The 27,294-nt window shown below is 32.1% G+C and overlaps 1 protein-coding gene and 2 pseudogenes across 3 annotated transcripts; 2 read left to right on the top strand and 1 right to left on the bottom strand.

The window, feature by feature from the left end:
* Positions 1-687: 687 nt before the first annotated feature.
* LOC145619284 (calmodulin-7-like) lies at positions 688-3,271 on the bottom strand. The gene is made up of 2 exons (XM_081673951.1): positions 3,107-3,271; positions 688-1,462 (listed from the first exon to the last, which is right to left on the bottom strand). The coding sequence occupies exons 1-2, from the start codon at positions 3,180-3,182 to the stop codon at positions 1,089-1,091; spliced, it is 450 nt and encodes a 149-aa protein (XP_081530077.1). The 5' UTR covers positions 3,183-3,271; the 3' UTR covers positions 688-1,088.
* Positions 3,272-16,494: 13,223 nt separating this feature from the next.
* LOC145620981 (NEDD8-specific protease 1 pseudogene) lies at positions 16,495-20,318 on the top strand (annotated as a pseudogene). Its single transcript, XR_014108328.1, has 2 exons — positions 16,495-16,616; positions 19,410-20,318. The product of XR_014108328.1 is annotated as an NEDD8-specific protease 1 pseudogene (transcript).
* A 2,578-nt stretch (positions 20,319-22,896) lies between these two features.
* Positions 22,897-25,932, top strand: LOC145621100 (NDR1/HIN1-like protein 13 pseudogene; annotated as a pseudogene). Its single transcript, XR_014108351.1, has 2 exons — positions 22,897-23,104; positions 24,649-25,932. The product of XR_014108351.1 is annotated as an NDR1/HIN1-like protein 13 pseudogene (transcript).
* Positions 25,933-27,294: the final 1,362 nt, after the last annotated feature.

The raw sequence follows: 27,294 nt of genomic DNA, 5'->3' as shown, positions 1-27,294 counted from the left end.
CCAAAGGCAAGATGTAGGTTGTTTGATAATTAAATTTGAAACCTTTATTGTCATTGTCAAATATTGCAAGGGTAAAAAATAAAAAATAAAAAATAAAAAATAAAATTTAAAAAAAAAAATAATAACAATTAATCTTTACCAAAGAAAAAAGTGTAAACCCTCTAACAATTCAACGAAAGAAGCCTTGACCTAGTGGCTAAGATTAACAGTCATTGAACACGTGTTCATCAAATCCCAATTCGGACCAATTTGTAAATACATTAGCTACCTAGAGAGTGTAATAACCAACTAAGCTAACCATTTTTATGAAGCGCAAAGCCGCAAGCTTTACTCTGTTAGAATTTAGAAGAAAGGAATCGACCTTTACATTAGATGTTTGATAAACATATCCTAAAATTGATGCCATTTGGTCTAATGTTACAAGTTTAAAAGGCTATAATTATTTAATAGTGATTTTTATGAACCTAATGATATGCACAAAGATCTAGCATCTGACCAAGGCAGACTTTTCTGCAAGCACACATGTGCCCCATATGCAATTAGTATTAAAATTGGTTAGATTATGCTTAATTAAATTGAATGACAGCTTTAATCACATAATTTGCACATCAAAAACCCAAATAATTGGTCTCTTTGTCGAGAGCTGTTGGGAAACCAAAATCAAACACTTTGTAAGTTAAAAATATAAACAATTAAAATAAAAAATCTTGATTTTGAAATTATAAACAAAATTTAGTCAACCAAAAGCCAATAAATTTGAATCCAATTGTTCTAGGTTCATAGTACCAAAGATGAAAAAAAAAACTTAAATAATAAGAAAAGAAAAACACTATTAACCCCAAAACTTGTAGAACCCAGGACAGGGCAAATAAGCATATATAGCAAAGAAGATTTACCTACACAATAAAAGCAAGAAAAAAGTGATGAAACACCAAAAAAAAGACTATTAAAAATAATTATAATAATAATAGTGCCATATTATGAGTTTGACCTAGAGGGGATAGAATTTTGGAAATCTCATCAAACTTATCTGCCCTGTCCTGTAAATTAATTCAAGGGGGGTTTTTAAAGTAAGACGCGGTGGATTCTCACTTGGCCATCATAACCTTGACGAACTCCTCATAGTTGATCTGACCATCACCATCTACATCAGCCTCACGGATCATTTCATCAACTTCTTCATCAGTAAGCTTCTCACCGAGGTTTGTCATCACATGGCGAAGCTCAGCTGCAGAAATGAAACCGTTTTGATCCTTGTCAAAAACTCGGAAAGCTTCTTTCAGCTCCTCCTCTGAGTCAGTGTCCTTCATCTTCTTGGCCATCAGGTTGAGGAACTCTGGGAAGTCAATTGTTCCATTTCCATCAGCATCTACTTCATTAATCATGTCCTGTAGCTCGGCTTCAGTTGGGTTTTGTCCAAGTGAACGCATCACAGTTCCGAGTTCCTTGGTGGTAATACAACCTGGAGGAAAACACACATTAATTACATCAATGGAATGAAATCATCACAAATTTAGGCATAAGCAATAATCAAAGAACAAAAGTCAAGGATAATAATATATAGCAAGAAACCTCATCATCTGTAAAAGCAAGGAATTCAATCATTGAGCAAAATGGGGAATAAAAAAAACCAACCATCAAAGAAAATAAATCTAAGCAAACCAGATCATAGGAGCTGTCTACATAATGATGAAAGAGGATATGAGATGTATAGTAGGTGGTCAAAAAGAGCATGGAAATAATTCAGATGTAGATGATAACAGTTCAGCGCCTTTATTCAAATCACGTAAGTCAGGTTCTTGTACAGCCATAAGTTGCAATCACAACACACTACAGGACCAAATACTATATGTATCATTTACTAAAGGTGCAAAGAATTAATCAAATGAATGCCTAAACATCTTATACCGTTGAGAATTGAGACATTCTGAAACATAAAACAGCGACAGATAATCACACTTGAATGGGTGAACTACAGCTATCGACATTGTGACCTTTACTTATGGTAACAGTTGACGCATATAGTTGACCGGTTGACCCATATTATCCCCCTTAATTCATCATCGTTATCTTTATCCCCCTTAATTTATCACCGTTATCTATAAACGCACGTGTTAATGTAACACTAAACGAATTCCCACATAGACTTTAGACATTGTCATCAAGGTACATTTGATCAACTCCAACAATCATCCAGTGCCAATTCGAAAACCAATCTAACAATATCATCAGTCGGAACCACAAGCAAACATAGAAATAATGACCTGCGAATATTCACTTTCTCCCCTTCCCTTCCCCAACCCAAGGCCGAACATCCAATTCCTCCCATCCTTCTCCCCAACGGTGACCGAACATCCAATTCCTCCCCTCCCGCTCCCCAATAGAAAGGCCGAACATCCGTAATTTCCTCACCCCCTCACCAATAAAACGAGAGAAACGAAATATTATAAGCAATCAAACCCAAACAACCATTATTGACTACCTCATCTACAGGTATAAATCTTACCAGAGGAGCTCAGCTCCTCGAAACATATATCGATATGCCAGCTATTGAAAGAATTTTGGCAAACTTAGGGTTCATAATTCGAATCAAAACGCACCCTAAAATTTTTTACTCATTTTCAAAAACATCCCACCATTTTTAAAGCATTGCGAATAATAAATAGCTTCAACAAATCACAAAAAATGGCAAAAAAATCATTCAATTAAAGGATTCCATTCTCATCCAATCAACCCTGTTGCATTTGCCATACATATAACATCAAACACAACCACAAGATCAAACAAAACAATTCCATACAAAATTCAATCAAATCCCACAAATTCTCCAAACTTATCAAACAAATTCAAATCAAGTATAAGATCTAAATCAAACAAACAATCAACCAGATCGAAAACACAATCAATCACATTATCAATTCTTAAAAAAAAACAGGGTTAGAAATCAAAATCAAAATCAAAACAACCCAGAACAAGATCTGCAGAAAACAACAACATTTCAAAAACCAATCACAAATCAAATCATCAAACAAGTCAAAACGATCAGAAAACCAAAATCATAACAAAACCAAAAAAAATGAAGAAAAAAAAGAAGAAGAATTCAAACCATCGCCATCCTTGTCGAATAGGCTGAAGGCTTCCTTGAATTCAGAGATCTGATCGTCGCTGAGTTGATCAACCATTTTTGATGTAAAGCGAGAGGAAGAAGAAAGAGATCGTGAAGAAGAGAAGAGAAGAGAGAGAAAATGGGAGTATATGAGATGGAATGAAATGAAAAAGAGGAGAAAGGGTGTTTATATAATGTAAGGAAATGAAAGGTAACAAAATTAGGGGCCCAAAATAATATGTGTATTGTTAATGGAGTTTCGAATTAGATTCTTCAGCCCATTTTGTTAGTTTTCCTTTTCTCTTACTTTCTTCATTTTTTAGATGCTATTCTTTGCTATGGAATATTGATGCAATATGGATTTTTTTAAATGTTTTTTTTATTTTAAAAAAAAATAATGGAAATGATTATGAAGGTGATGAAGAGTGAGAGGAAAATATGCTGACTCGGAATGTAAATTTGTATGTTTGATTTACGGTTAGGATTTTGATACTGATGGCGGGAGTTTTAAAAAAGGCATGTACGTAGTTGTAAATCCATGGAAAATAAGGTATTCCTTGATTCGATATGGCAGCTAGCAGATACACCCTTGATAAGAAGTTTTTTGGAACCCTACTTTTGAAGTAAGTAGATTCAATTGTGATGGGTAAGGGTTTTGGTTATAAATGAAGAAGTGATTTTTTAGGGGAAGTGGTAGATTGGATTAACCAAAATCATTATTTGAAGTTTGAACATATAGGTTACTAATAGGTGTCAATTGCTGACATACATGGCGACATTGAATACACAATGATGTCATCAGGTAATAGCTATAATACAAAAAAATTAAAAAGTTAAAGCTTTCAAGTATTTGGTGAGGTAATCATTTTACAATGTCTCACAATACTTGTAGTAACTTGCTAATAATTCTAGTGAATTCTTCTTGAATTTCTCTCATTCCAAATCAAGTATACAAAATTTAGGATTGCCAATCGAGTAAAGTATAAATGCGGGTAATAAATTTTGCCATTTGTTGCAGATAGGGTGCTCAACTTTCAATTGTTGCAGATTAGGTACTAAACTTTGTAAACTTGTTTCACCTGCAGTAGCCGACTATGCAAATATATTATAACTATTTTTTTCAAATACCTTGAAGTCTGAATGAAGTACAATTAATAGCAGCCAATGTTTAAAAAAGCAAAAATCATTCAAATTTTCTGAAGTGGCTATTAGACCTGTGGATCCAAGGCTTCTAAAAATCTTAAAAATCTATTGTGGTCGGATTCCACAAGCCACAATAGAAATCAAAGTCCCCCCCCCCCCCCCCGCGTTCTTTATTAAACAATTGAATGTCAAAGCAAATAATGCCGTTTGCGCTACCTCTACAATAATTGTTCACTTTTATATTTGGATCAACATTGAAAGCAGATTTTCTATTGCGTTCTAAATTTGATATAAAAATTAAAAAACGTCATCCCCTATGTGTTTAGAAAAAAGATAGTATAGCATCGATCTGGATGTATTAACATATGAAACCAAAGAAGGAGGGGCACATTGTCATCTTCTTTGGAACTTAGAAAGTAGCATATTGAGCATGGTGGTGCATCGAAATGAAGCTAAAGTCATCAATAAGGGCACACCATGACTTGCAGACGTATCTTCGCAACAAGTCTTTCACTGGCAGCCTCGAAAAGATGCTCCCTTATAAATCATCAAGTTGAAGGATGTCGTTTGTTTCCTAGCCTTCATTTGACTAAAAGTTTTAAAATTAGGTGTTTTTTCAGCCAAAAATACAATTTTAACCTCCCTTAAAAAACCTAATTAACTAAAACTAAAATAGGCTTCTAAAATCAAACTATGTACATATGAGATTTTTTTTGCCTCAAATTTGGATTGATGAACAAATTTATCATAATCAATTGAGTTTATCATCACAGCTTATTCAATAATAAAAGATGAATAAAACATTTATTCACCTAACAAAACGAAAATTTTCCAATAGCAAACAACAATTACTCAATTTGATGCAAAAATTACAACAATTCCCCAGCAATTACAAACATCAAATTCATGCATTAACAAGATATAAAATCGATCATTTACATTGAGTAATGACAAATTTGATACTCCCTCCGTCTCCGAAAGAACGATTCTTTTGGGTTGATTTTGCGGGTATTAAGAAAGTTATATAAAAAGAAATAAAAGTATAATGGAAAGATAAATTTACAAGGGGTTTGTAAAAAAGTAGGGAGAGAAAGTAATAAAAGTACATTGAAAAATAAAATTCTATATGGGGAAGCCAATTTTGCACAAATATTGTTGCAAATTGGTGGGGTGTTTTAATGCAATGGGTCGATCATTGTGGGACTAAAATAAGGCCAAAAGGGTCGAATTTTTGGAAATGGAAGTAGTATCATAAAAATCCCAAACATGCGACATTCTTCAACATTCACAGAAAATATTGTTAGGATTACTACATGTCTACCAAATACGACTATATAATTAACATATATACGCACAAACAAATCGATCTTAAATTGGGGCAAATTGAAAACAGATAAAATTACATGAAATTGTTTTTTAAAATAACAATAGAAAAAGAACAAAAACAAAAGTACCTGCAACAATGAAACCAAACAAAAAAGGTTAAAATCGGTTACTCCAGGTTACTTGGTCGGAATATTTACTCATACAAGTAATATCTCATAGTTTAGCACCCAATTTGCAACAAATGGTAAAGTTCTATATATACATACCCCACATTTATACTTTACTCATTGTCAATCTATAAATAATGTATGCTCATCTTGAATTTCAATCATATGTTTACTACATCTCCAAATGTCACTAGTGGAATGTTCAAATAATGTGGTGAAAATTGGCTTTCATGCATTATTTTTGGACCACAACAAAAGCCAAAACATTTCGACGTACACTTTGTAAATGATATACGAAGTAGTAAACTTAAGCTATAGCATTTAATGACTTAAATGTTATGTTCATTCATAATATTTAGTTCGTTATTGCCGTTTTCCATATGATTCTTATTGCCTTTAAAAAAAAAAAAAAATTATACATACGGTTTAATTTTACTCAATAACTATACAATAATAAAGAATTTTGGAAAAAAATTATACCAAAAAATAAGTGTTTTCAACAAGAATGTAACTTGTACAAAACCGTCTTACTAGTAATGAAATTTTTAGAAAAATTTTAACAAGAAATTTTTAGAAAATTTTCAACAAAAATTTATATTAATAAGGAACATAACACTTCATCTTTACCATATAAACAATCAGTTAACGAGTCATATATCTATTGTTTTAATTATTAGAAATGATTAGTTAGCGAGTCTATGATATGATATAATTCTGCTCAATATCTTCCGTGTACTTTATACAATGTTTAAACCTTTTGTCGCAATAGTCATTTAATTTGCATTATATATATGCAAATGAAACAGTAGAGCTAAAGAAAATGAGTTGGTAAGTAAGAGATAATCCAACTTACAAGAAAAAAAAAGGTAAAAAAAATAGCTATTAGGTATTTTCTGGGTTTTTCAAGGTATAAGGAAAAAAGTTTAGAGAAATTTAAGGGATTTGAGAACAGGAAGAAGGATATTTTGCTTTTTACGGGATTAATTTGCTCATTAGCTTACGCATTACATTTTGTTTATAAATATATGTGATGTAATTATGTAATTGTATTAATAAAAATTAAGAAATAATTAATATAGTATTGAAAACAAACATCAACCAATACAATAAAATGTTACTCTCTCCGTTCCAAAATATTTGAAACGTTTGATATGTTTTTTTAAACCTCGTTTTTTTTAGTATAACAGATAAAATCATAAATCAATCAATCAATCAATAACATAATACTAAAACAGACACCACTACACCAGGAATGACACGTGTCATATTATGGTGTTGTTTTCCCTCCAAAATCATTTTCTCCCCCCCCCCCCAACAATATCAACTATTTAATGTAAAACTAGTGAGTAGCCCGGGCGTTGCCCCGGTGCTACTGTTGTTGACGTGCAATCAATAAATTTTTTAAAAGGCTTTTAAAACTTGTAATTATCATTGTCAAACTAAAATCGAGTTTTTTTTTTTTAAGTATATTTTATTTTATTTAAAACTTGTAATTATCATTGTCAAACTAAAATTGAGTTTTTTTTTTTAGTATATTGTATTTTAATTAAATGTTGTGGTTTGCACTTATATAAATTTTTGGAAAATTTCACATTTGCTACCAGGGAAAGGACCCTAATTCACATTTACTACCCCTTTAATTTTTTATTTTATTTTACTACCACACAAACAGACTAATTATTAAAATCACTACCACTTAACGGAATCTGTTAGGATTTCCGTTAAGTTTATTAAAAAAAATAAAATAAATTAAAAAAATAAATTAAAAAAATAAATTAAAAAAAATAAAATTAAAATTAAAATTAAAAAATTAAAAACCACCCACCCAAAAAACCCTAGCCCTCCCCGTCAACCACCCTCCCCCCTCCCCCTACCGGCGGCCAGCGCCCAAGCTGCAGCCGCCGCCGGCGATATTGGTCGGAATTGAAACCCTTCCCCTCCCCACCCAAAACTAACAACCCCTAACCCTAAACAACCTGCCCAAAACCACCCTAAACAAGTTTTAGGGTTTCGTTTAGGGTGGTTTTGGTGGCAGGGAATTGCAATTGACGCGGCTAGAAAAAGGAACGGGGGACGAGGAAGGGGAGGGGGGTCGATTCGGTGGAGGGAACGGGGTTGGGGGCTGATTCCGGGGGTAGTTTTGGTTTCGGTTTGGGGTGGTTGGTCGGGGCAGCGAGAACGGGAAAAGGGGAGGGGGGTTCGCCGTTGGCTGCGTAGGGGTGGGGGAAGGGGGGGTGGGTACGCGCCGGCGCCGGCTGAAGTTCTGGGCGTCGGACGCCGGCAATGGGGGAGGGCAGGGGGTGGCAGGGGGGAGGGCAGGGGAGGGGGAGGGTGGTTTTTTTTTCAATTATTTTTTAATTTTTAATTTTTTTTTTTTATTTTTTTTAATAAACTTAACGGAAATCGTAACGGATCCGTTAAGTGGTAGTGATTTTTAAAAAACTCTGATTTAGGTGGTAGTAAAATAAAATAAAAAATTAAAGGGGTAGCAAATGTGAATTAGGGTCCTTTCCCTGGTAGCAAATGTGAAATTTTCCTAAATTTTTTTACATGTTGATAACATACTTGAAAATTGGCTTAGATGGTGATGTGGTTACTCTTGTTGTAAGAGGTTGAGGGTTCGATCCTCCTTATCCTTACGTTTTTATATTCAACAATGTTGGTTGCTTGGGTGATGTGGCATCATTAGACATTAGGAAGATGACGTGGCGCAACAAAAAAAAGAGAGCTACGTGGCACATCGACGTTCTTAGGAACGCCTTTTAATATATAGTATAGATTTACCATATATATTCCCAAATCATATAATTGTGATTCACATTTTTGAAAAATATATATTTGTGATTCACATATTTTCCATATCCTTTGTTTGTTGCATAAAATATTATTTTATATCTATATTATTCCATCTCAATATACTAAAACAAGCACTAGGAACAAACCAACACTAGAAGTGATACATGTCTTTATAGTGCTTCATTTTCCCTCTAATGTGAAGGAACTTTTTTAATTCTTATACCTATAGGGTCGGGGAAAGATGGTTTAGGGGAAGGGTGATAGGCGTGTCGTGTACCTAACAAAAATAACCGAACTAACTCTACTATGTAGTTGAGCAAGTAGGGGTCGAATCCTAAGAGACTAAGGACTAACTAATCAGACGGAATCAAATTAATACTAAGCAAGTAACCAATCAATATCGAGAAATCTATACTAAAACAAATATTAAATATTAATCAACGAAAATAGTACGTAATTAATTCAAGAATTAAAGACATCTAAGATTAAGTATCCCCACTAATATGAATCAATGCAATAGAACAATCCCTTTCCCTCAATTAAATCAATAAATATTCCACAGGACAGATGCTCCCTAAAACAATACTAAGAGTTTCTTTCGATTAACTAATAGCTTCCGATCCCTAACATGCAACCATATCTATTTTCATAGAATCATACATATTAAAGACATTGAGAACGACATCCTATGAGTCCTAGCAAGATCAATTAGTTATTTTATTTCATGCATAAAGGCTCTTACTTTTAATTTGGGTTCTAAAATCAATTAAGAATCAACTTTCGTTGTAAACTTAATCACATTCAAAAATTCTATTTCTAGTCAATTATTGATAATAAAATCAACCCTAACAAAGAGGAATTATAAATTAATTAAATTGGGAATTGGGAATCAAATAACACATTAATCCATATTAGGGTTCAACCTAACCCTAGATTATAAAACTACTCAAACATGATAATTAAATAAATAAAATAAACCATAAGAGAAAACATAATAACAATAATAATCTAATATATATATATATATATATAAAGGGGAGTTTTTTCCCGAGTTTTTAGAGAGCCGCGTAGGATCTAATTTTCTTAGTGTGCCACGTAGGATTATAAATGTTAGTATTAGCCGATTAAATAATAGATTATTATAATCTTTTATAATTAAATAATTCAAATGCCACGCAAGCAAAATTGGCAAATGAGATTTTTAAATTTAAATTAATTAAATATAAAATATTATCTTTAGATATTAGGAATTTTATCTATATATATAACCAATTTTAGCACATAAATTTTAAAAAAAAATTCAAACAAACTGTGCATTACACGGGCTTCATCTAATAAATTAATAATATATTATTATTATCTTTAGGATTTTGTATATACAGAGTCGTAAAGTAGTTTACAAGCTAATAAAATATTCTACAAGATCCCAAAGATAAATTTCTTTTTTTTTTTTTTTTTTTTTTTTTTGATAGGATTTAGAAGTTAGAATTATCCAAAAACCCAACATGTAAAGTAAATAAGAAATCCTATGAAAACAAAAAATCCTAACGTTTATCAAAGTTTATGAGTAGCTGTACAATACAATTAGGACTATAAATTACAAAAAAAAAAATATATAAATACGAAGTATATAGGATCTCAACACCATAAATTCTCAACACCGTAAAGACTTAGAATCTGACATTAAACATTATATACATTGAAAAGCTTTGAATGCGATCTCTTCTGTTATTCATATTTGAGGTTTGTTGAAGATGAGTTCTCAAGAGATGGGTTCTTAGGAAGAGAGATCGACCGGTATGCCCTCTTTCTAGTTTCTACCACTCACTTTTATGACATTTTCTTAATCTTTTAATGGATTTCTTTTTAACTTTTTCGTGGGTTTTTTTTTTTTTTCAATTTTTAGTTTTATTAGAAGGCATCCTTGCCAAAAAAGTGACATGGATGAAGAATGTACTTGGAATTTATTTTATTTTTCAGGTATTAATATTAATCCCTCTTAATCTTGAATTTTACTCCAAAAAATTAAATATTATTATTATTATTATTATTATTATTATTATTATTATTATTATTATTATCAACAACATCGTCACATACCTCCGTATTATTGTGAACACTAGTTATTTGTTTTTATTTTACTAGAATGTTATTTATTTCTATGTGAACTATGGTCTTCCCTTTATTTAGGTTGTTTCCTAACATGAATCTCAACGTGGTCTTGCAGATAATCTTTCAACTATGCACAAGTTTTGATTATTTCATACGATATGGTTATGGTTTTGATGTTTTTTTTACCCACTATTCTCACTTTTCTTGCTATTTGGGTTGGAGAATTAGGTTAGTATGCTTATCTCTAATTTTAAATATTTATAATCTTGATCTTGTGACATGTTTCTATATATATGCTTTATATCCAATGGTTTATTTTGAAGGTCGTAGACAAAGCCGAACAAAGTTGTTGAGATTATACGTGGTGTTGTCATATATAGCAATTATCCTTCTTTTTTTAACGAAGATAGACAGCGTCTTGGTGGTAAGAGTAATTTCCTTTAGTATTGTAGATAAAAAATCGAAAATGTAGACTAATTATTTTAATATAATAAATAAGATTATCACACAATTAAAAAGATCTTAGATATATTCTCTAAGAGACATCTAAAGAAAACACGTAAAAGTTTTAATTTTATTTGTTGGTTTGAAATCAGATTATTTGATCTCAAAGCTAATAATCCTATATTTCTGTTGTTGTTGATGAACTCATAAATTTGTTGAAACAATTTTGCATCTTCGGGATTTTGAATATGAGGATGACCCATGTTTGAATTATCTAAGAAGACTTAACAAAACTTTTGCGATGATACTTGGTATGTATATCTCTCCCTACATACCCTTGTCAATATAATATAATTGTCACTACTTTTACCAAATTTCTATTTATTGATTATCCTTTAATTTATACGAGTACTTGTTTATTTTAATGATACAGAAATAGCGGTGCCAGTTACTGCTACAATGATCACTTTACCTCTGATTTGCATCTTGTCGTCTTTGTCTTCTAGCCGATCTTCTAAAATGAAATCAAGGAAGCCATCGAAGGCTTTCCACAAATTGAGATTTGGCCGTAGAAGGATCAAACACAATTGTATCCGTAATTAATTCTACTGTTATTATTGTGTGTTCGTTGGAAGATAATAGGATTCCAAAGATATTGTGTTGGAAGATTAGCTCTTGTTATTCTACTAGTATTGATTGTATTAAACCTAGTAAGAGAATAAAGGGAAGAAAATACTTGAATTGAATTAATGGAAGCTTGAAAGTAAATCTTCAATGAACAAAACTCGGAAGAACAAAAGAGAAAATTAAAATAATGTAGAAAATAAAATAACGTAATGTAAAACTTGTTTATTTATCTTCGTATTAACCTATTTATATTCTAGCATAAAACTAGGTATTTCTATCTTAGGCCTTGTTCTCTTCACCTTACAAAATTAATATTAAGTAAAAATAATTTCAGTTTAGTAAAAATAAGTTCAGTTCAGTAAAATTCAGTTTTCTTAAAGAATAATTATAACAGAAAATCAGTAAAAATAATTTCAGTTCAGCAAAAATAATTTCAATTCAATAAAGTTAATTTAAGTTCAGTAAAGATAATTTAAGTTCAGCAAAAATAATTCCAGTTCAGTAAAAATAATTTCAATTCAGCAAAATTAAGGGGGCCTTAATAGGACTCTTATACGTTGCCAAAACGAGCTGCCACGTACAGGTAGGTTGTGGCATGTAAGAAATCGCCACAGTCAGGTTGTGGAGCGGGCTGCCTTCGCCTCTCCTTTGCTCCAATAATTGACACCCACAACCAAGTTATGGCCAAAAGGTTGCACGCCACAACCAAGTTGTGGAGCAGGCTGCTACAATGCTTTAGGATACTAGAAACGCTCCATATAAAGAAGTATTTCGCGATCAAAACGAATTTCAAGCAAACTTAGCCTTATTCCTACAAGAACAAAAACAAACAAACCAAGAAGAGCTATATCGAAATAGGAAGAATAAAAGCTCTAAAAGATTAGGAGAATGAAGAAAACACAATAAAATATGACCAAATATAACATATAAATCGTGTATAATATCGTGTTACCAAAGGAGGGGCTACGTGGTCGAGGACTGAGTCAAGATAGGTGCAACCAACGCTGAGTAGGGGTTCTAGCCACCGTCTGCTGGTGGAGAGGAGAATAGCAGGTGGTGGTCAAGTACTCGAGTGGCTGTCGGCAAGGGGGAAGGGGTTTTCTTTCTTTTTCTTTTGATGATTTTTTTTTTAGTATTAAGGTTTTTATTTAATTTTAATGTTTTTAAAATAAAACAAAATTGTTAAAAAAACTGACCGATGACATTGTGACATGTGTCATAGGTAACTTATTAAACAGGTTACCGACAAGTCACATGCTATTTTATGCAAATGTGTGTCAAAGGTTGTTCCATTTTGAAATAATTAAAAGGTCTTTTTATTTATGGAAGACCGGTGAAATGTGGTATTAATCCCGGCAAATTTTCCTTTTATTTAGTCTAAGGTCAAAGTAGTGCATTGGTGTGTGTGTGTGTCAAGTTTAAATGTATCAATTATTCAAAAACGAAGGTTTTATACAATGATTATGATTTTTCAAACTAATGAAAAAAAAATGGTCAAAAGTTTAGAGTTATATATTGACAAAATCCTTGTCAAAAAAAGAAAAAAAAAATAGTGTCAAAATCAAACTATTGCGATAAATAATGGAGTCTAAACCAAGTTGTTACAAGTATTTATAAACACTGTGTAAAAAAAAAGTATTCATAAATAAAGGGAGTAAGAAATTAAAGTTAGAGGTGTCTGACTAAGGCCATGTTCTCTTCACCTTACAAAAATAATATTGAGTAAAAATAATTCCAATTCTGTAAAAATAAGTTCAGTTCAGTAAAATTAATTTCGGTTCAATAAAAGTAATTTTAGTTCAGTAAAAATAAGTTCAGTTCAGTAAAATTCAGTTTTCTTAAAGAATAATTGTAATAGAAAATTAATAAAAATAATTTTAGTTCAGCAAAAATAATTTAAGTTCAGTAATATAAATTTAAGTTCAGTAATAATAATTTAAGTTCAGTAAAAATTATTTCAGTTTTGAAAAAATTATTTCAGTAAAAATTATTTCAGTTCAGTAAAAAATTATTTCAATTCAGCAAAATTAAAGTGAAGAGAACGGGGCCTAATAGGCAGATCCATTTTTAAGTCTGTACCCACCCCTGTAGTAACCGGGTCAAACCCAATTAGTATTATGTGCACCATGGTGCACCTAGAAATAGGTGCACCTGACCCGAATGAGCCCAACACAGGAAGTCCAAATGAAAGAAGCCCTCAAAGTTCAGTTTTATTTTATTTATTTATTTTTTTCCAAAAAAAAAACTGTCATATTTATTTTTTATTTCATTTAAAAAATTTTCTCTCTCCTCTCATAAATTAAAAACCTTCCTTAATTAATTCTTTTATATTTTCTCTCTCCTCTCACCATTTTTCTCTCTTTAAAAACTGCAATCTATCATGACAAAAGACAAAAAACACATGAAAACACTTTCAAAAAGATAAACATCACTTAAACTTCTTTGATTTTCCTACATTTATGTTAAATTTGCTAATATAATTCAACAAATTGTAAAATTGAAACTATATTCAATTATATAATTGTCTTTTTGACTTTTTAAAATTAATTTTTTTATTATTTTTTTTTTTTATAGAAAATCAAAATTATCTACTCCTATTGAAGAGGATGAAGATACACAAGTAATTTATTTTTAAATTCGCAATTTGATTTTAAATTGTTAATTTTTAGAATTGAATACAAACTTGAACCCTAAATTTTTTGAATAGTATAATTAGTCAAATGTTCAACATCTAAACACCAAAAAAAAAAAGAAATTAGATGATGTATCTAAGAAAAAATCAATTGTTAAAAACTTTTAAACCCCAATTACAGACCACTGAACACCCTACAAAAACCTCTGAACCTCCTACAAAACATTTGAACCCCAACCACAAACCACTGAACACCCTTCAAAAGCTTCTAAACCCCTACAAAAATCTCTAAACCTCAACCGTAAATCACTGAACACCCTACAAAAACTTCTGAACCCCGACAAAAAATTCTGAACCATAACCACAAACCACTAAACACCTACAAAAACCTCTAAACCCCCTACAAAAACTTCTGAACCACAACTACAAACCACAACTACAAACCACTTAACACCCTACAAAAACCTCTGAACCCCCTACAAAAATTTATTTACCACAACCACAAACCACTAAACACCCTACAAAAAACTCTGAACCCCTCTACAAAAACTTCTGAACCACAACCACAAACCACTGAACACCTTAAAAAAACCTCTGAACCCCTCTACAAAAACTTCTGAACCACAACCACAACCCTGAACACCCTACAAAAACCTCTGAACCCCCTACAAAAACTTTTGAACCCCAACCACAAACCTCTGAACCCTAAAAACTTTTAAACCCCAACCACAAACCACTGAACACCTTACAAAAACCTCTAAACCCCCTACAAAACTTCTGAACCCCAACCACAAATCACTGAACACCCTTCAAAAACTTTTGAACCCTTACAAAAACCTCTAAACCCCAATCATAAACCACTGAACACTCTACAAAAACCTCTGAACCCCGTACAAAAACTTCTGAACCACAACCACAAACCACTATTCATCCTACAAAAAACTCTGAACCCCTCTACAAAAACTTCTGAACCACAACACAAACCACTAAACACCCTATAAAAAATTCTGAACCCCTAAAAATTTCTAAACCCCAACCACAAACCACTAAACACCAACAAAAACCTCTGAACCCCCTACAAAACTTCTAAACCCCAACTACAAACCACTGAACACCTTTCAAAAACTTTTGAACCTTTACAAAAACCTCTAAACCCCAATAAAAAACCAGTGAACACTCTACAAAAACCTCTGAACCCCCTACAAAGCTTCTGAACCCCAATTACAAACCACTAAACACCCTTCAAAAACCTTTGAACCCCCTACAAAAACTTCTGAACGCCAACCACAAACCACTGAACACCCTTTAAAAAACTTCTGCACTTGAAGACACTGCTCAAAATGATAAATGTTCAGATTAATAAACTATAAAGTAGATAATACCAAATTTTTTAATAAAATTAAAATACATAGATCTAAAACAAAAATAAGTTCATAAGTATTGTATTGCATGTTCAGAAATATAATAAAGATGTTCGTAATTCCAAAAATACATGTTATGTATTTAAAGAAAATGCATCATACGTTCATATTTTTAACTTAAAGTGTTCAAAATACTAAAATATAATCAAATACAGGACTGTTCATAACAAAACACACAATTATCACTAAAAAAAATCAAAAGAATATGAAAGCTACATATTCCAAAACTCAAACCTAGCCATGGTGATTTAGATAATGAAATCTCATTGGTAAATAATCACACCATCGTCTTAACCACCTTCTCCTCGACGTCGCTGCCATTTTTAGCTTCACTACCTCATTGTACGAAATCCATTAAAAAAGCTTCAAATCAAAGGTTGAAGAAAACAAAATTTGAATTTAATCTATTGTAATAAAGGAATTCACTCTATGGTGATCAACAATATGAAGGAATTCAATTTAAAAGATGAATAACGAATTCAAGAAAATGAAAAATAAAATAGAAAGAAAAATAGAGGAGAGAGAAAATAAAAGAGGGGGAAAAAAAAATCAGAAATTAGGAAAGTAGAGGAGGAAAGAGAAGAGATAGTATATTTTAATTGGTGGTTCACATAGAACTATATGCACCATGGTGCATCTTATAATTTGCCGGTCAAACCCGAAACAAATTGTAAAAGGGTTGGGCTTTTAACGGGGCGAGCCGGTACGGGCAATTGACGAGTCGGGTCGGGTTATGAAATGGTCACTTCTTTTATGTTCAGAAATTCTCTTTCGTTATTGAAACGAACTCTCCATTGAAGCAACTTGTGAGCTTTCTTTCCTCCATTGAAGCAGCAACTGAGGTAAGATGTTTTTCTTCATCATCTAATCTCAGTTTCACAATCTAGTGTTAATTTCTAATTAATTTTATTTAAGTTAAATTGATTTTTGTTTTTTTTGGGGGAATTTAAGTTGGATTGATTATTGAACTATTTACTTGTTATAATTTTTATTCTTCCGAGGTTAGAAATTTGCTATAAGAAAGAAGGATTTAATTTGATGATTGATTCAAATTTGGTAGCTAGTGTATTGCAAAACCCTTGAATGTTAGGAGGGAACTATGAAAATTGAAATTTTCAATCTAATGATGTAATGATTCTGCTTAATCTGATCACGCAATTAATTCAATTGTTACTGCACTTTCCATTAATTGCAATTAGCTGAATTTAATTTACTGATTTTGCTGAATTTGGTTTAATCACGCGTTTATAATTGATACTGCTATTTCCATTAAGTTCAATTATACTTGTGTAGAACTTTGATTTGATCACGCGTTTATTTGTTTTATCTAACTTTTTCATTAAAATTATAATGCGAAATCTGAAATTATGTGCTCAATATACAAGTTTCTTTGAATTGCTTTGTTTGGGGTTTAAGAGTTGTGCTCATTTGGAAGTACCCCTTTAAATTCTTTGAAATCCGAAGATACTCGAATTCAATGCTGTCTTGGTCTTGTCCTTGAGCGTGTGTTTTGATGGTCGCTATTGCTTCTGTTGTTGCTTGAATAAGTGCTTTGGGCCTGTTCTCATTGACTGAACTGAACTAAACTGAATATTTTATAAGAGAAGGAAATAAGGAGCAGAACTGAACTGAACTGAAAATAATTGTATGAGAACAGGCCCTTTGTGCTTGGACTTAATTTCCTTGCCTTGATCACACCTATAATGTAAAGTCTGAAATTATGTGCTCAATATCCAAGTTTCTTTGTAATGCTGTGTTTGGGGTTTAAGAAGTTCAGCTCCATTTGAAGTACCCCTTTAAATCTTTGAAATCTGAAGATAGTCGAATACAGTGCTGCTATGGTCTCGTCCTTAGGCTGTGTGTTGATGGTCGCTATCACTTCTGTTGCTGCTGGATCACACCTATTTGGTCCTCTCATACCCAGACTAGCTTCTATAAATCTGATCAGCATAAATAAGTGTTGTTCTAATTTAACTGTAGGCTTACTGCATCTAAACTTTTATAATTTTTCTTTTTGTTGATGCTAGAGTTTTGTTGTTAATAGCTCCTTTTACATCTTAATTTCTAGGTAACCATTTCATATTCAAATCAAATAAAAATTTTAACAGGCATGATTTGCCTTAATTGCTCAATGTGTTATATTCCTCAAGGATAAGATAGATATAGAACATATCGGGGACATAGCTGTTGTAGAACATAATCAGCATGTTTCATTGTTTCCTTACTATTGCAGTAAGATAGCTATTCTGAGTTGAATTGCTCAGAAAGATCATACGTTTTGTGTAGCCATTTGGTAAAGGTATAAGATATGCTCTCACTGATAGCTTTCACGCGTACACTTGGACATGTACACCTTTTTCTTTGCAAACTGATTTCATCTCTGGGATTTCTTTTGTGGTAGTGCACAATGACTACCTTGTTATTGTTTCATTCATTGCAAATTAAAAGACGCAAAACTTGTTTCTTTTTATACTATTTCTACGGTGAGAATAATTCTTCACAAGGACTGAATAATGGGTTTTGTTTGTTCCCAGTGGAATAATTTATTATGTTTTCCAATAAGTAGGATGTTGGTAATCTGTACTCCCTCCGTCCCTAAATTACATTCCTCTTTCTAGCATTTATTCCTCACATATTAGAGAGAAAGAGGAATGTAATTTAGGGACGGAGGGAGTACTGTGTATTTTGACAATTGATGCATAACATGCATTTACTTTGCTTAGTTTTAATGCGCAAGTGTAGGGGTGACCAATTTTGTCCAATTTTTCAAAAAAACAAATATTTGCTCCAGTGACAAAAAAATTCTGGTAGAAGTAATGTAGTGAAGCATCAAATACCAGAATTACATGTACAAGTTAATGAGTTATTCTGCCAAACAAAGTAAACCAATTTTCGTTCTTGATTTCTTTGCTAGAAGACACTGATATAGATGTTGAAAGAGTTTGTACTACCTCTGAATGTCAAATCATACGAGCAGGCTTTGTCATACTGTTGTGTCTACGTAGGGAAGAAATAATACACTACATTACTTATTTACTTTTCATTGTTAGTAGTGATTGCTAGAGTTCCCCTCAAGTGCAGGTTTGAATTATTTAACTTAGAAATACTAGTATAATTTATAATTTTTTTGACGTATATGTTGTAGAATGGAAGAATCAGAAATTTAGGAACGAGGATGAAGAGACTTTGGGAAATTTGATAAATGTATATAACAGCCGTGCATTTATATCATCACTAAGGGAAACTTCAAACCCAGGCCTTCAAGTGGCTGGACACTTCCATTCACAGGCTTAAGTAAAAATAAAATTCACTCAAAAATATTCTGCTTTCTTCATCCCCCCCCCCCCCCTCCCCAATCCTCTCTGATATCCTCTATATTTACCTGCTAACTTCCGTTCCCTCTAACAAACTATATGCCTCTTCATCCAGCTAACTTTAATAGGATATTGTGCATCATCAGAAGTGGTCCTTTCCCTTAGGGTCCATTATAATCCACTCTGTAGTCATTATTGAACAACAAATGGTGTACTTCCTTTTTTTTTTTGCCTTTGTTGGTTACTTATATGTGCAACTTGTTTTTGAGATGGAGGTTCATGTTGATGTGAGATAATGTCTTCTTGTTTTTGGTACTGTAGGAATTTTGTAACATTTATCAGACAATGGGGAGATCAACTGGAGATGATATGATTCTTAGCTACAATGATGTGGTGCTTCAACGCTCTGACTTGGATATCCTTAGTGGACCTCATTTTCTCAATGACCGTATAATTGAGTTCTACTTCAGTTATCTATCATCATGCTATCCCTCTGATAACATCTTACTAGTTCCACCCTCAATTGCATTCTGGCTGCAGAACTGTTCAGATGAAGATAGCTATAAAGCTTTCGTTGAACCTCTAAATCTACCTGCTAAACACCTGGTTATATTTCCAGTCAACAACAACGATGATGTAACCATAGCTGAGGCAGGAAGTCATTGGAGTTTGCTTGTATTTTATAGGACTGCTAATGTGTTCGTTCATCATGACAGCTGTAGAGGATTGAACCATGCGTGTTCGAAAAAGCTTTACACTTCTGTAGCTAAATTCATGGGCAACATAGACTGCGATGTCAAGTATCAGGAGGATCAGTCCTCACCACAGCAGCAAAATGGTTATGATTGTGGATTGTTTGTGACTGCCATTGCAAGAGTCATATGCAGTTGGTACACAAGCAGTGAACATGTAGACCGGGAATATATTTGGTTTTCTGATGTGAAGGAGCAGGTGACACCAATTACTGTTTCAAAGATGAGGAACGAGATTCTGAGTTTAATTAAAGAACTCATGTCTGTGTCATGAGTGATAGAAAAGTTTGATCAATGTCCATTTTATTGACTATTGTAATTCCATCTCAACTGTAGCTAGTCTGTAGTATATACTAATACGGAGTACTCTTTACTGCCATGCTTTCCTTGATGCAGTTTAAAAACTTGTATTTGTGTTCTGCATTATGCAAAGCTGCTAAATCAATGAAGTATATGTATATGCCCTTTTGGCTCACTACTCTCATTGACATCCTCATCTCGGACTTCCCTCATCCTCATCAGTCGTCATAACAACCTTGTCCTTTCCCTCCCGTCTTCACAAAGTAGATCTAAGAGACTAAGGTCGACGTTTTGTTCAAACACTTGCACACACATACTAGCTACCAATGCATGCAATTATACTATATATTGAGATGAGTTAGATTAGTTATCGTAGATCAAATCAAATGAGAGAACATATACTAAATCACAAAAACTTAATCAATTTCATGGATTTATTTAGTGAATCAATAAATATGCTACTACTCCGTAGTAGTTATAAGCTAAGAGATCCGTCAAAAAAAAAAGTTATAAGCTAAGAGAGTAGAGAAAATGAAGAAAAACAGCCTACATAATCTTTACTTGGTGAAAAAATAAAAATATAATAAAAAGTGTCATAAAGATCACAAGAAATTATAATACGAAGTATGTTTGATAAGAAAACTGTGCTGCTTAAATCTAGTGTACTTTATTTCGAAACATTGAACATGTGATTTTGTTGGTCTTGTATAATTGTTGACAATCCAGCCCACTAAAATGAAAAGTGGCATAATGTTTATAACAAAAAACAACTCACATAATGATCCATGCAAATTGCTTATTTAATGTTATTATATTAATGAAAAGAAAAATTGTCAAGAATAATACGACTTTTTATTCATCTTTCAAAAATAAAACGACCTTTTAATTATTCAGAAATAAAATGATTTTTGACACACATCTTTTATAAATAGAACAAAACCTGGCGAAAGGGTTTTATTATCTTCCAAATATCACGCGTTTTCAAGGGTTCCCTAAATCTAAGCTCCTGATTGGGTTCAAGTTCAGGTTGGGTTAAGTTCTTCATGGTTATGTCAGATCGTTTACCCTTTTGGGAGTAACTAGGTTAGGTTTGATTCGAATCAAATTCTGATCGGGATAGTCGATACCAAGTTTGAATATGGAGTTGGGTTTAGGGAAAATATGGCTTGTAAACTCGGGTTTAGGTTACATTTGGGTCAGATAATTATAGGTCCGGATAATCTTTAACTTGTCCATTCTTTGTATTGGATCCGGTTCAAGTCATTTTAATATCTATCATTTCAAGTTGAACCTATATTATTAGGCGTACCACAATTTGATCAATCATTATGGGTATGCTAATGAAACTATACAATTGCGAACAAGAGGTATATGATATGAACAAAATTTATCAATATGTTGTTAAGCTAAATTAAAACCTTTTACCAAAAAAAAAATAAATAATAAAAACTAATATTAAGAAATAATATCAAAATTAGTTATGGTTGATTTTCTTTTGGGTAGGTTAAAAAATAGGTTGAGTTGACATCCGTATTCATATTTATTACATATCTAGTGAACAGCAAGTGAAGTTACCAATGATGAGTGGAATAAGATTGAGTCAATGTCACAATGGGTACGGTGTCCATGATAGGTTGCGTGTGGTTATAATCAGTTTCGAGTGCTAGTTGGGCAGGGTGCCTATTCTTGCAGATCGTTTGTGAGTCGGGGGTACAAGTCGATTGATATCAAGTCGGGTTCATGTTCAAGTTCAAGGTTGAGTTCGGATCATAAAATATTAGGTCAAATTGATCGTTGAATATTGACTTGAGCTTTGTAAGTCACTAATTTCACCCTATTGTTTGAATACAGACTGAGTTTATTTCATTGTCTGTAGTCTTTGTATATTTTGACTTCTCAAATAGAGTAATTTTTTGACAGCTTTTCACTCACCCCATACAACTAACAAGTAGTCAACCCCTATAATCAACACCAATTATCAAAACAAAAGCATAACTATTTTCTTAACGCGACCTTACAAATCATTAAAATATACTCATAAATACGTAACACTTATCACAGTGTGGAACCGAGGAAATCATATTGCAATAGCATATATTTTTTTTTTGAATAGATATTGCAATATCATATCAAATCAAAGATAATAATCTCAAAAATTATGAAACTTTATTCATAAAAAACAAAAAAAAATTGTAGTCGTTTGAAAAACACGCAAGCAAGTTGCAAGTGAATACTAGTTGGTAGGGCTAACGCGGTTATAGTGCGACGGCCAAACCGTTACACGCCGGCTCCAAAAGTCCAAAACCGTGTTATAATTTATAATTTTCTGTATTTAAATACTTGCTCCATTTTTTCATACACGGATTTTTAGAAAAAATTAGAGAAAGTAATAAAATATAAAGGCAGTATAAAATTGTAAAAACTTTTCAAATAACTAAATGGAGTAAGTATTTAAAAACGGCCAAAAATGAAAATAAAGCAAGTATTTTAAAACGGAGAGATTATAAATAAATAAATAAATACTTTTTTTTTTAGCAGGATGTAAATACTCGTATAATCTATCCTTAATTAAAATATAATCAGACCAAATTCCATACCATAATTGTTTATTTATTACCGTATTTATATATTCATTACCGTTGTTAAATCTTAATCCGCGTATAAAACCAAAAAACGACATTAACATAATTAGCTGTCACTCAATATTAAGTTTACTCGTTCTTCTTATTTTTTCTTACATATTTATATAAATAAATTCCACCACTTTACTTATTCTTTGTTTTACACTTGCTCACGTCTTACATACATTTTCTCTCTCCTGCCGAATCAAATTGCAAGATTATTGTAAGAAATTTCCAAGATTATTTAGGTTCAAATTCATTTTTATCATTATCATTTTCCTTCAAAAAGCTCAATTTCAATTCGACATTTGAAGTTTCGTTTGAATCGCAGCAGATTTTTCAGGTTCGTCGTCGCATTTGGTTTAATTTTGATTATTGATTGCATTTTCGTGATTATTTTCTGAATTTTTTTGTCTTTTAATTTGGTTTGAATTTGAATTTTAATGTGATTATTGCTGATTTTTTAGTGTTTATTAAATTGTTAGTGGTTTTGAAGCTGATAAATTAATTCAAATTTATTCATAATTTTTTTTTTCATGAATTTTTTGAAAGATTTTGTTTGATTTTGCACTAAATTTAATTTAATGTGTAATATTTGATCAACATTCTCATAATTTAAGAGATGAGTGGAAATTTGATTGTAATTCTGGAACTAGTGTACGATTTGCCGCTAATTATCATAATTAATTACAATTCAAATTTGTTGATGAAATTTGGATAATAAAAAAAAATATTACGAAAAAAGTTATTTATGTTTAATTTGGGGAAAATTAATTGGTAAAGTATTCAAAAGTGATTAATTTAGTAAGTGCCGAAAAACAGAGGATAAAAGCAGAGCAAGTGAGTCTATTGACTATTATACGTAGTAAGAAGGAATGCAGGTTTTAATTGTAATATTGTCCGGAATTAGTTATTGTTATTATGTTTTAAATGTAAATTATCAACACGACGATTGATTATTTTACGACGGGGGGAATAATTTGTCTCCATTGTAATAGCACATACGATTATTTTGGAACGGAAGGAATAATTTGTTTCTGTTATAATTTAGGTCCGGTATTGTAAAATTATTTGTTCGATGATCAACAAAGTAATGAATGTATAAATCTTGTTTGAAGTAATTGTTAATTCATTCACAAAATACAAATTGTCTATTTGATGAATCAAATTAAACTTGCTCACTATAATGTTGTTTTTTCCACAATGTCGAGATAGAATTAAAGAACAAAATTTATTAAATTTGATGAAAACATGCATTAGTATTTAGTACAAGTAAATTTAAGGCTAGATTGGTTTCGTATGATTCCATCAACAAAAACGAATACGATTTCCAAATAATTAAACTTGACAAAGACACCAATTAAACCACCATTACGACTAATTGCGAATCAAGTAGCGTAGTACAACCTTCCTCGACCTGCTCCGTAAATTAAGATGATGTCAAAAGGGACTGAGTCTTAATAAGTAGACATCATCCAACTGTGATCTTCTTGCACAATTAGTCAAATAATTAGATAAATCTCCATATAAATTTTTCTTCGTTTCTTGTGTTTTGGACTTCATCCCCACTTGTGTAACACTCCTAACAAAGAACAACCGCATAAAATTGTTTACTAATCTCTGTTTTTGACCATTTCACTACATTAGCATCATAATACTAAATAATTTATTGACTTGCACGCTTGATTTTCGTCGTTAAATAATGTATGGATCTTCCAGGAAATGAAGGAAGATTGAAGCTAATTAATTAGCTTTTGTTGTGTGATAAGCATACATGATTTGATGCATAATTAACTTTTAGGGTTTTGAAAAGGCATTTCCAGCTCTTTGAACATGTATGATGTACAATAATTACAGTAGCTGATGATCAAATTATTTACTTTTCAGATACAAAATCCTCTCTGGCGACACTGGCGAGTGATAAAGAAATGACTGATCAACGAGTCTACCCGAGAGAATCACCACCGGATTCTGGTGAACACTCGAATGCTAAGCTGATGGGAAATTCTAATGAACCTTCACCACCAGTGTCAGGTGAGCATCAGAGGCATGGGCGGAACATGAGTCAAGACTCATTCGCCTCCTCTAAGATGAGTTATGGCTACGGTTATGGTCCTAACCCTGGAACTTACGTCGTGCAAATACCCAAGGATCAAGTATACCGCGTCCCACCACCAGAAAATGCACACAAATTCAAGCTCTACACCAAAAAGAAGGCTGGCCGAAGGGGGTGCAGACGTTGTTGTTGCTGCATGTTCGCTGGAATACTCATCCTTGCTGCTCTGCTCGCTGTCACCGGTGCAGTTTTATACCTTGTCTACAGACCTAAGGCTCCTAGCTACTCCATTGAGAGTGTGCACGTTAAAGGAGTCAACCTCTCAACAATCGCGACATCCTCAACCATGACTCCTGTGTTTAATGTAACGTTGAAGTCCACGAATAACAATGGTAAAATTGGAATTTACTACGAGCAAGGGAGCTTGATTAAGATTTATCATGATGGGTTAAACCTATGTAATGGTAAACTGCCAGCCTTCTACCAGCCCCCTAAAAGCTCAACGGTTTTTTCAACAAAGTTAACGGGGGCTGGGATCGTGTTGTCCAAGTCAGCACGCGACAAACTGCTCACACAACAAAAGGATGGTAAGGTACCATTAGACATTAACGTTAAGGTCCCTGTTAAGATCAAGATTGGATCCATTAAGACATGGACTATCAACATCGAGGTTTCATGTGGTGTAACAGTTAACGCGTTAGCCACAAACGCCAAGGTTGTATCAAAGAAGTGTAAGGTTAACGCCAAGCCATGGTAATGTGGGTGAGATTGTACCCTAATTGACAAGAGCTATTTCAGGCATAATTGATGGTTTTGGTGGGACCTAATTAATCAAAATTGATTGACAAGAAGAGGATGACAAATTATGGAATGATCTTCCTTAATCCTAGCTTGTGTTATTTTATTCTTTGTAAAACATTTTTTGGGTAAACTTTGTTGTTAAATATTTGATGTTTATACTAATGAATTTATGCGTTACAAAAATTGAGGGGGGTGTTTTCTCAAGTTAAGATGGAAAACAAGAAAGGCAAAGTAGTAGAGTTATACAAAATTTGAGGGCATATATGTATAATTTATGCAATAAATGATAATGTTTGTCATGAATTATGAAGATTTGATTCCCTTTGTTGTTTACATTTCTCATTCCACCTAGCACTTCATATATAAAAATAGAAAAAGAATTATCAGTTACAACTTTTATTGAAGCTTCCTTCAATTCCTCGGAAAAAACTTAACATAAAATACATTTTTTTACAAGCTTTTAAATAAAATAGATTTAAAGCAAAAAATTAGTCCTACTTTTTTTTTTTTTAAGGAAAATAGGCTGTATAATACGACTTCAATCAACTATTAATAATCTCTGTAAAATAGTACGACCTCAACTACTTTTTGTATAATATGTACAAAATGGTACACTAGCCTCCAGAGAAGGTCCCTCGAGGAATATTCCGTCAATATTCATTATAATATAATTTTTTATATTAAATATTACAACCTTAATATTCCATCCATATTCATTATAATATAATTTTTTATATTAAATATTACAACCTTTTTTGAAACAATGAATTTCAGCAATGAATGAAATTTAATAGCCTCTGGGCTTTTCTTCAAAAAAAATAAAAATAAATAAATAAATAAATAAATAAAAGAGCTAATTTGAGTAATAATGCTACTACCAATTTTTTCCCTACATTTCAAAAAGTATAAGATACTCCGTAACTCTTTATTACCCTCTAAAATGTTTATTTACTTAATTACCCCTATTTAATTAACTATTTTTTAAAACACTAGGGCAGCAAAAGTGCACGATGCGCGCGTCATATCTAGCCATGTCTGGAAGCTTTTTTAGTTTGGCCTTAAAATCTTAGATTTAGTTGTTGGCAAAACTAATGAGAGAAAATATATAAATAACTATTTTTAAGAAAATAAATATCCAAGACAATTAATATTAATGAGAGCAAATAAGTACATAAATATATTAAAGGGTGTAATTGTCCAATACTATTCATTATATAAACTTGTACATATTAATGAGGGTATATAGGTAAATACACATTTTGAAGGGTATAATTGCCATCACACTATTCATAAGAGTAATCTTCTACTTTTTATAAGGTAGGGATTTAAGAATAGTGTGTGGACACTTGTAACCCTAAAATATTTGCTTACATATTTTTCCTCATCAACTAACAACTAAAGTTGCAGTGTGTTTTCAAATTCAAATTTTTTTAAAAAAAAAAAAAATCCAAGTTGTAGTGTAAGATCAAACCGAAAAAGCTTCCTGAATATTGCTAAATATGGCACATGCATCGCGCACGTTAACCACCCTAGTTTGTTTTAAGGAAAAAAAATCTACTAGCAAAAGCTACTACCATTTATATTGTTTGATAAATAGTTTGCTTAATTACCTGAAAATCGTGTAATTGCAGGTTAATCATTCTTAGGTAGTTAACATTGCTAAATTACAAGTGAAG

Source organism: Chenopodium album, chromosome 27 (assembly GCF_948465745.1).
Source record: "Chenopodium album chromosome 27, dcCheAlbu1.1, whole genome shotgun sequence".
In the NCBI taxonomy this organism is placed as follows: Eukaryota; Viridiplantae; Streptophyta; class Magnoliopsida; order Caryophyllales; family Amaranthaceae; genus Chenopodium; species Chenopodium album.
Note: the sequence above shows the minus strand (reverse complement) of the source record. Positions and strands in the feature narration are given on the sequence as shown.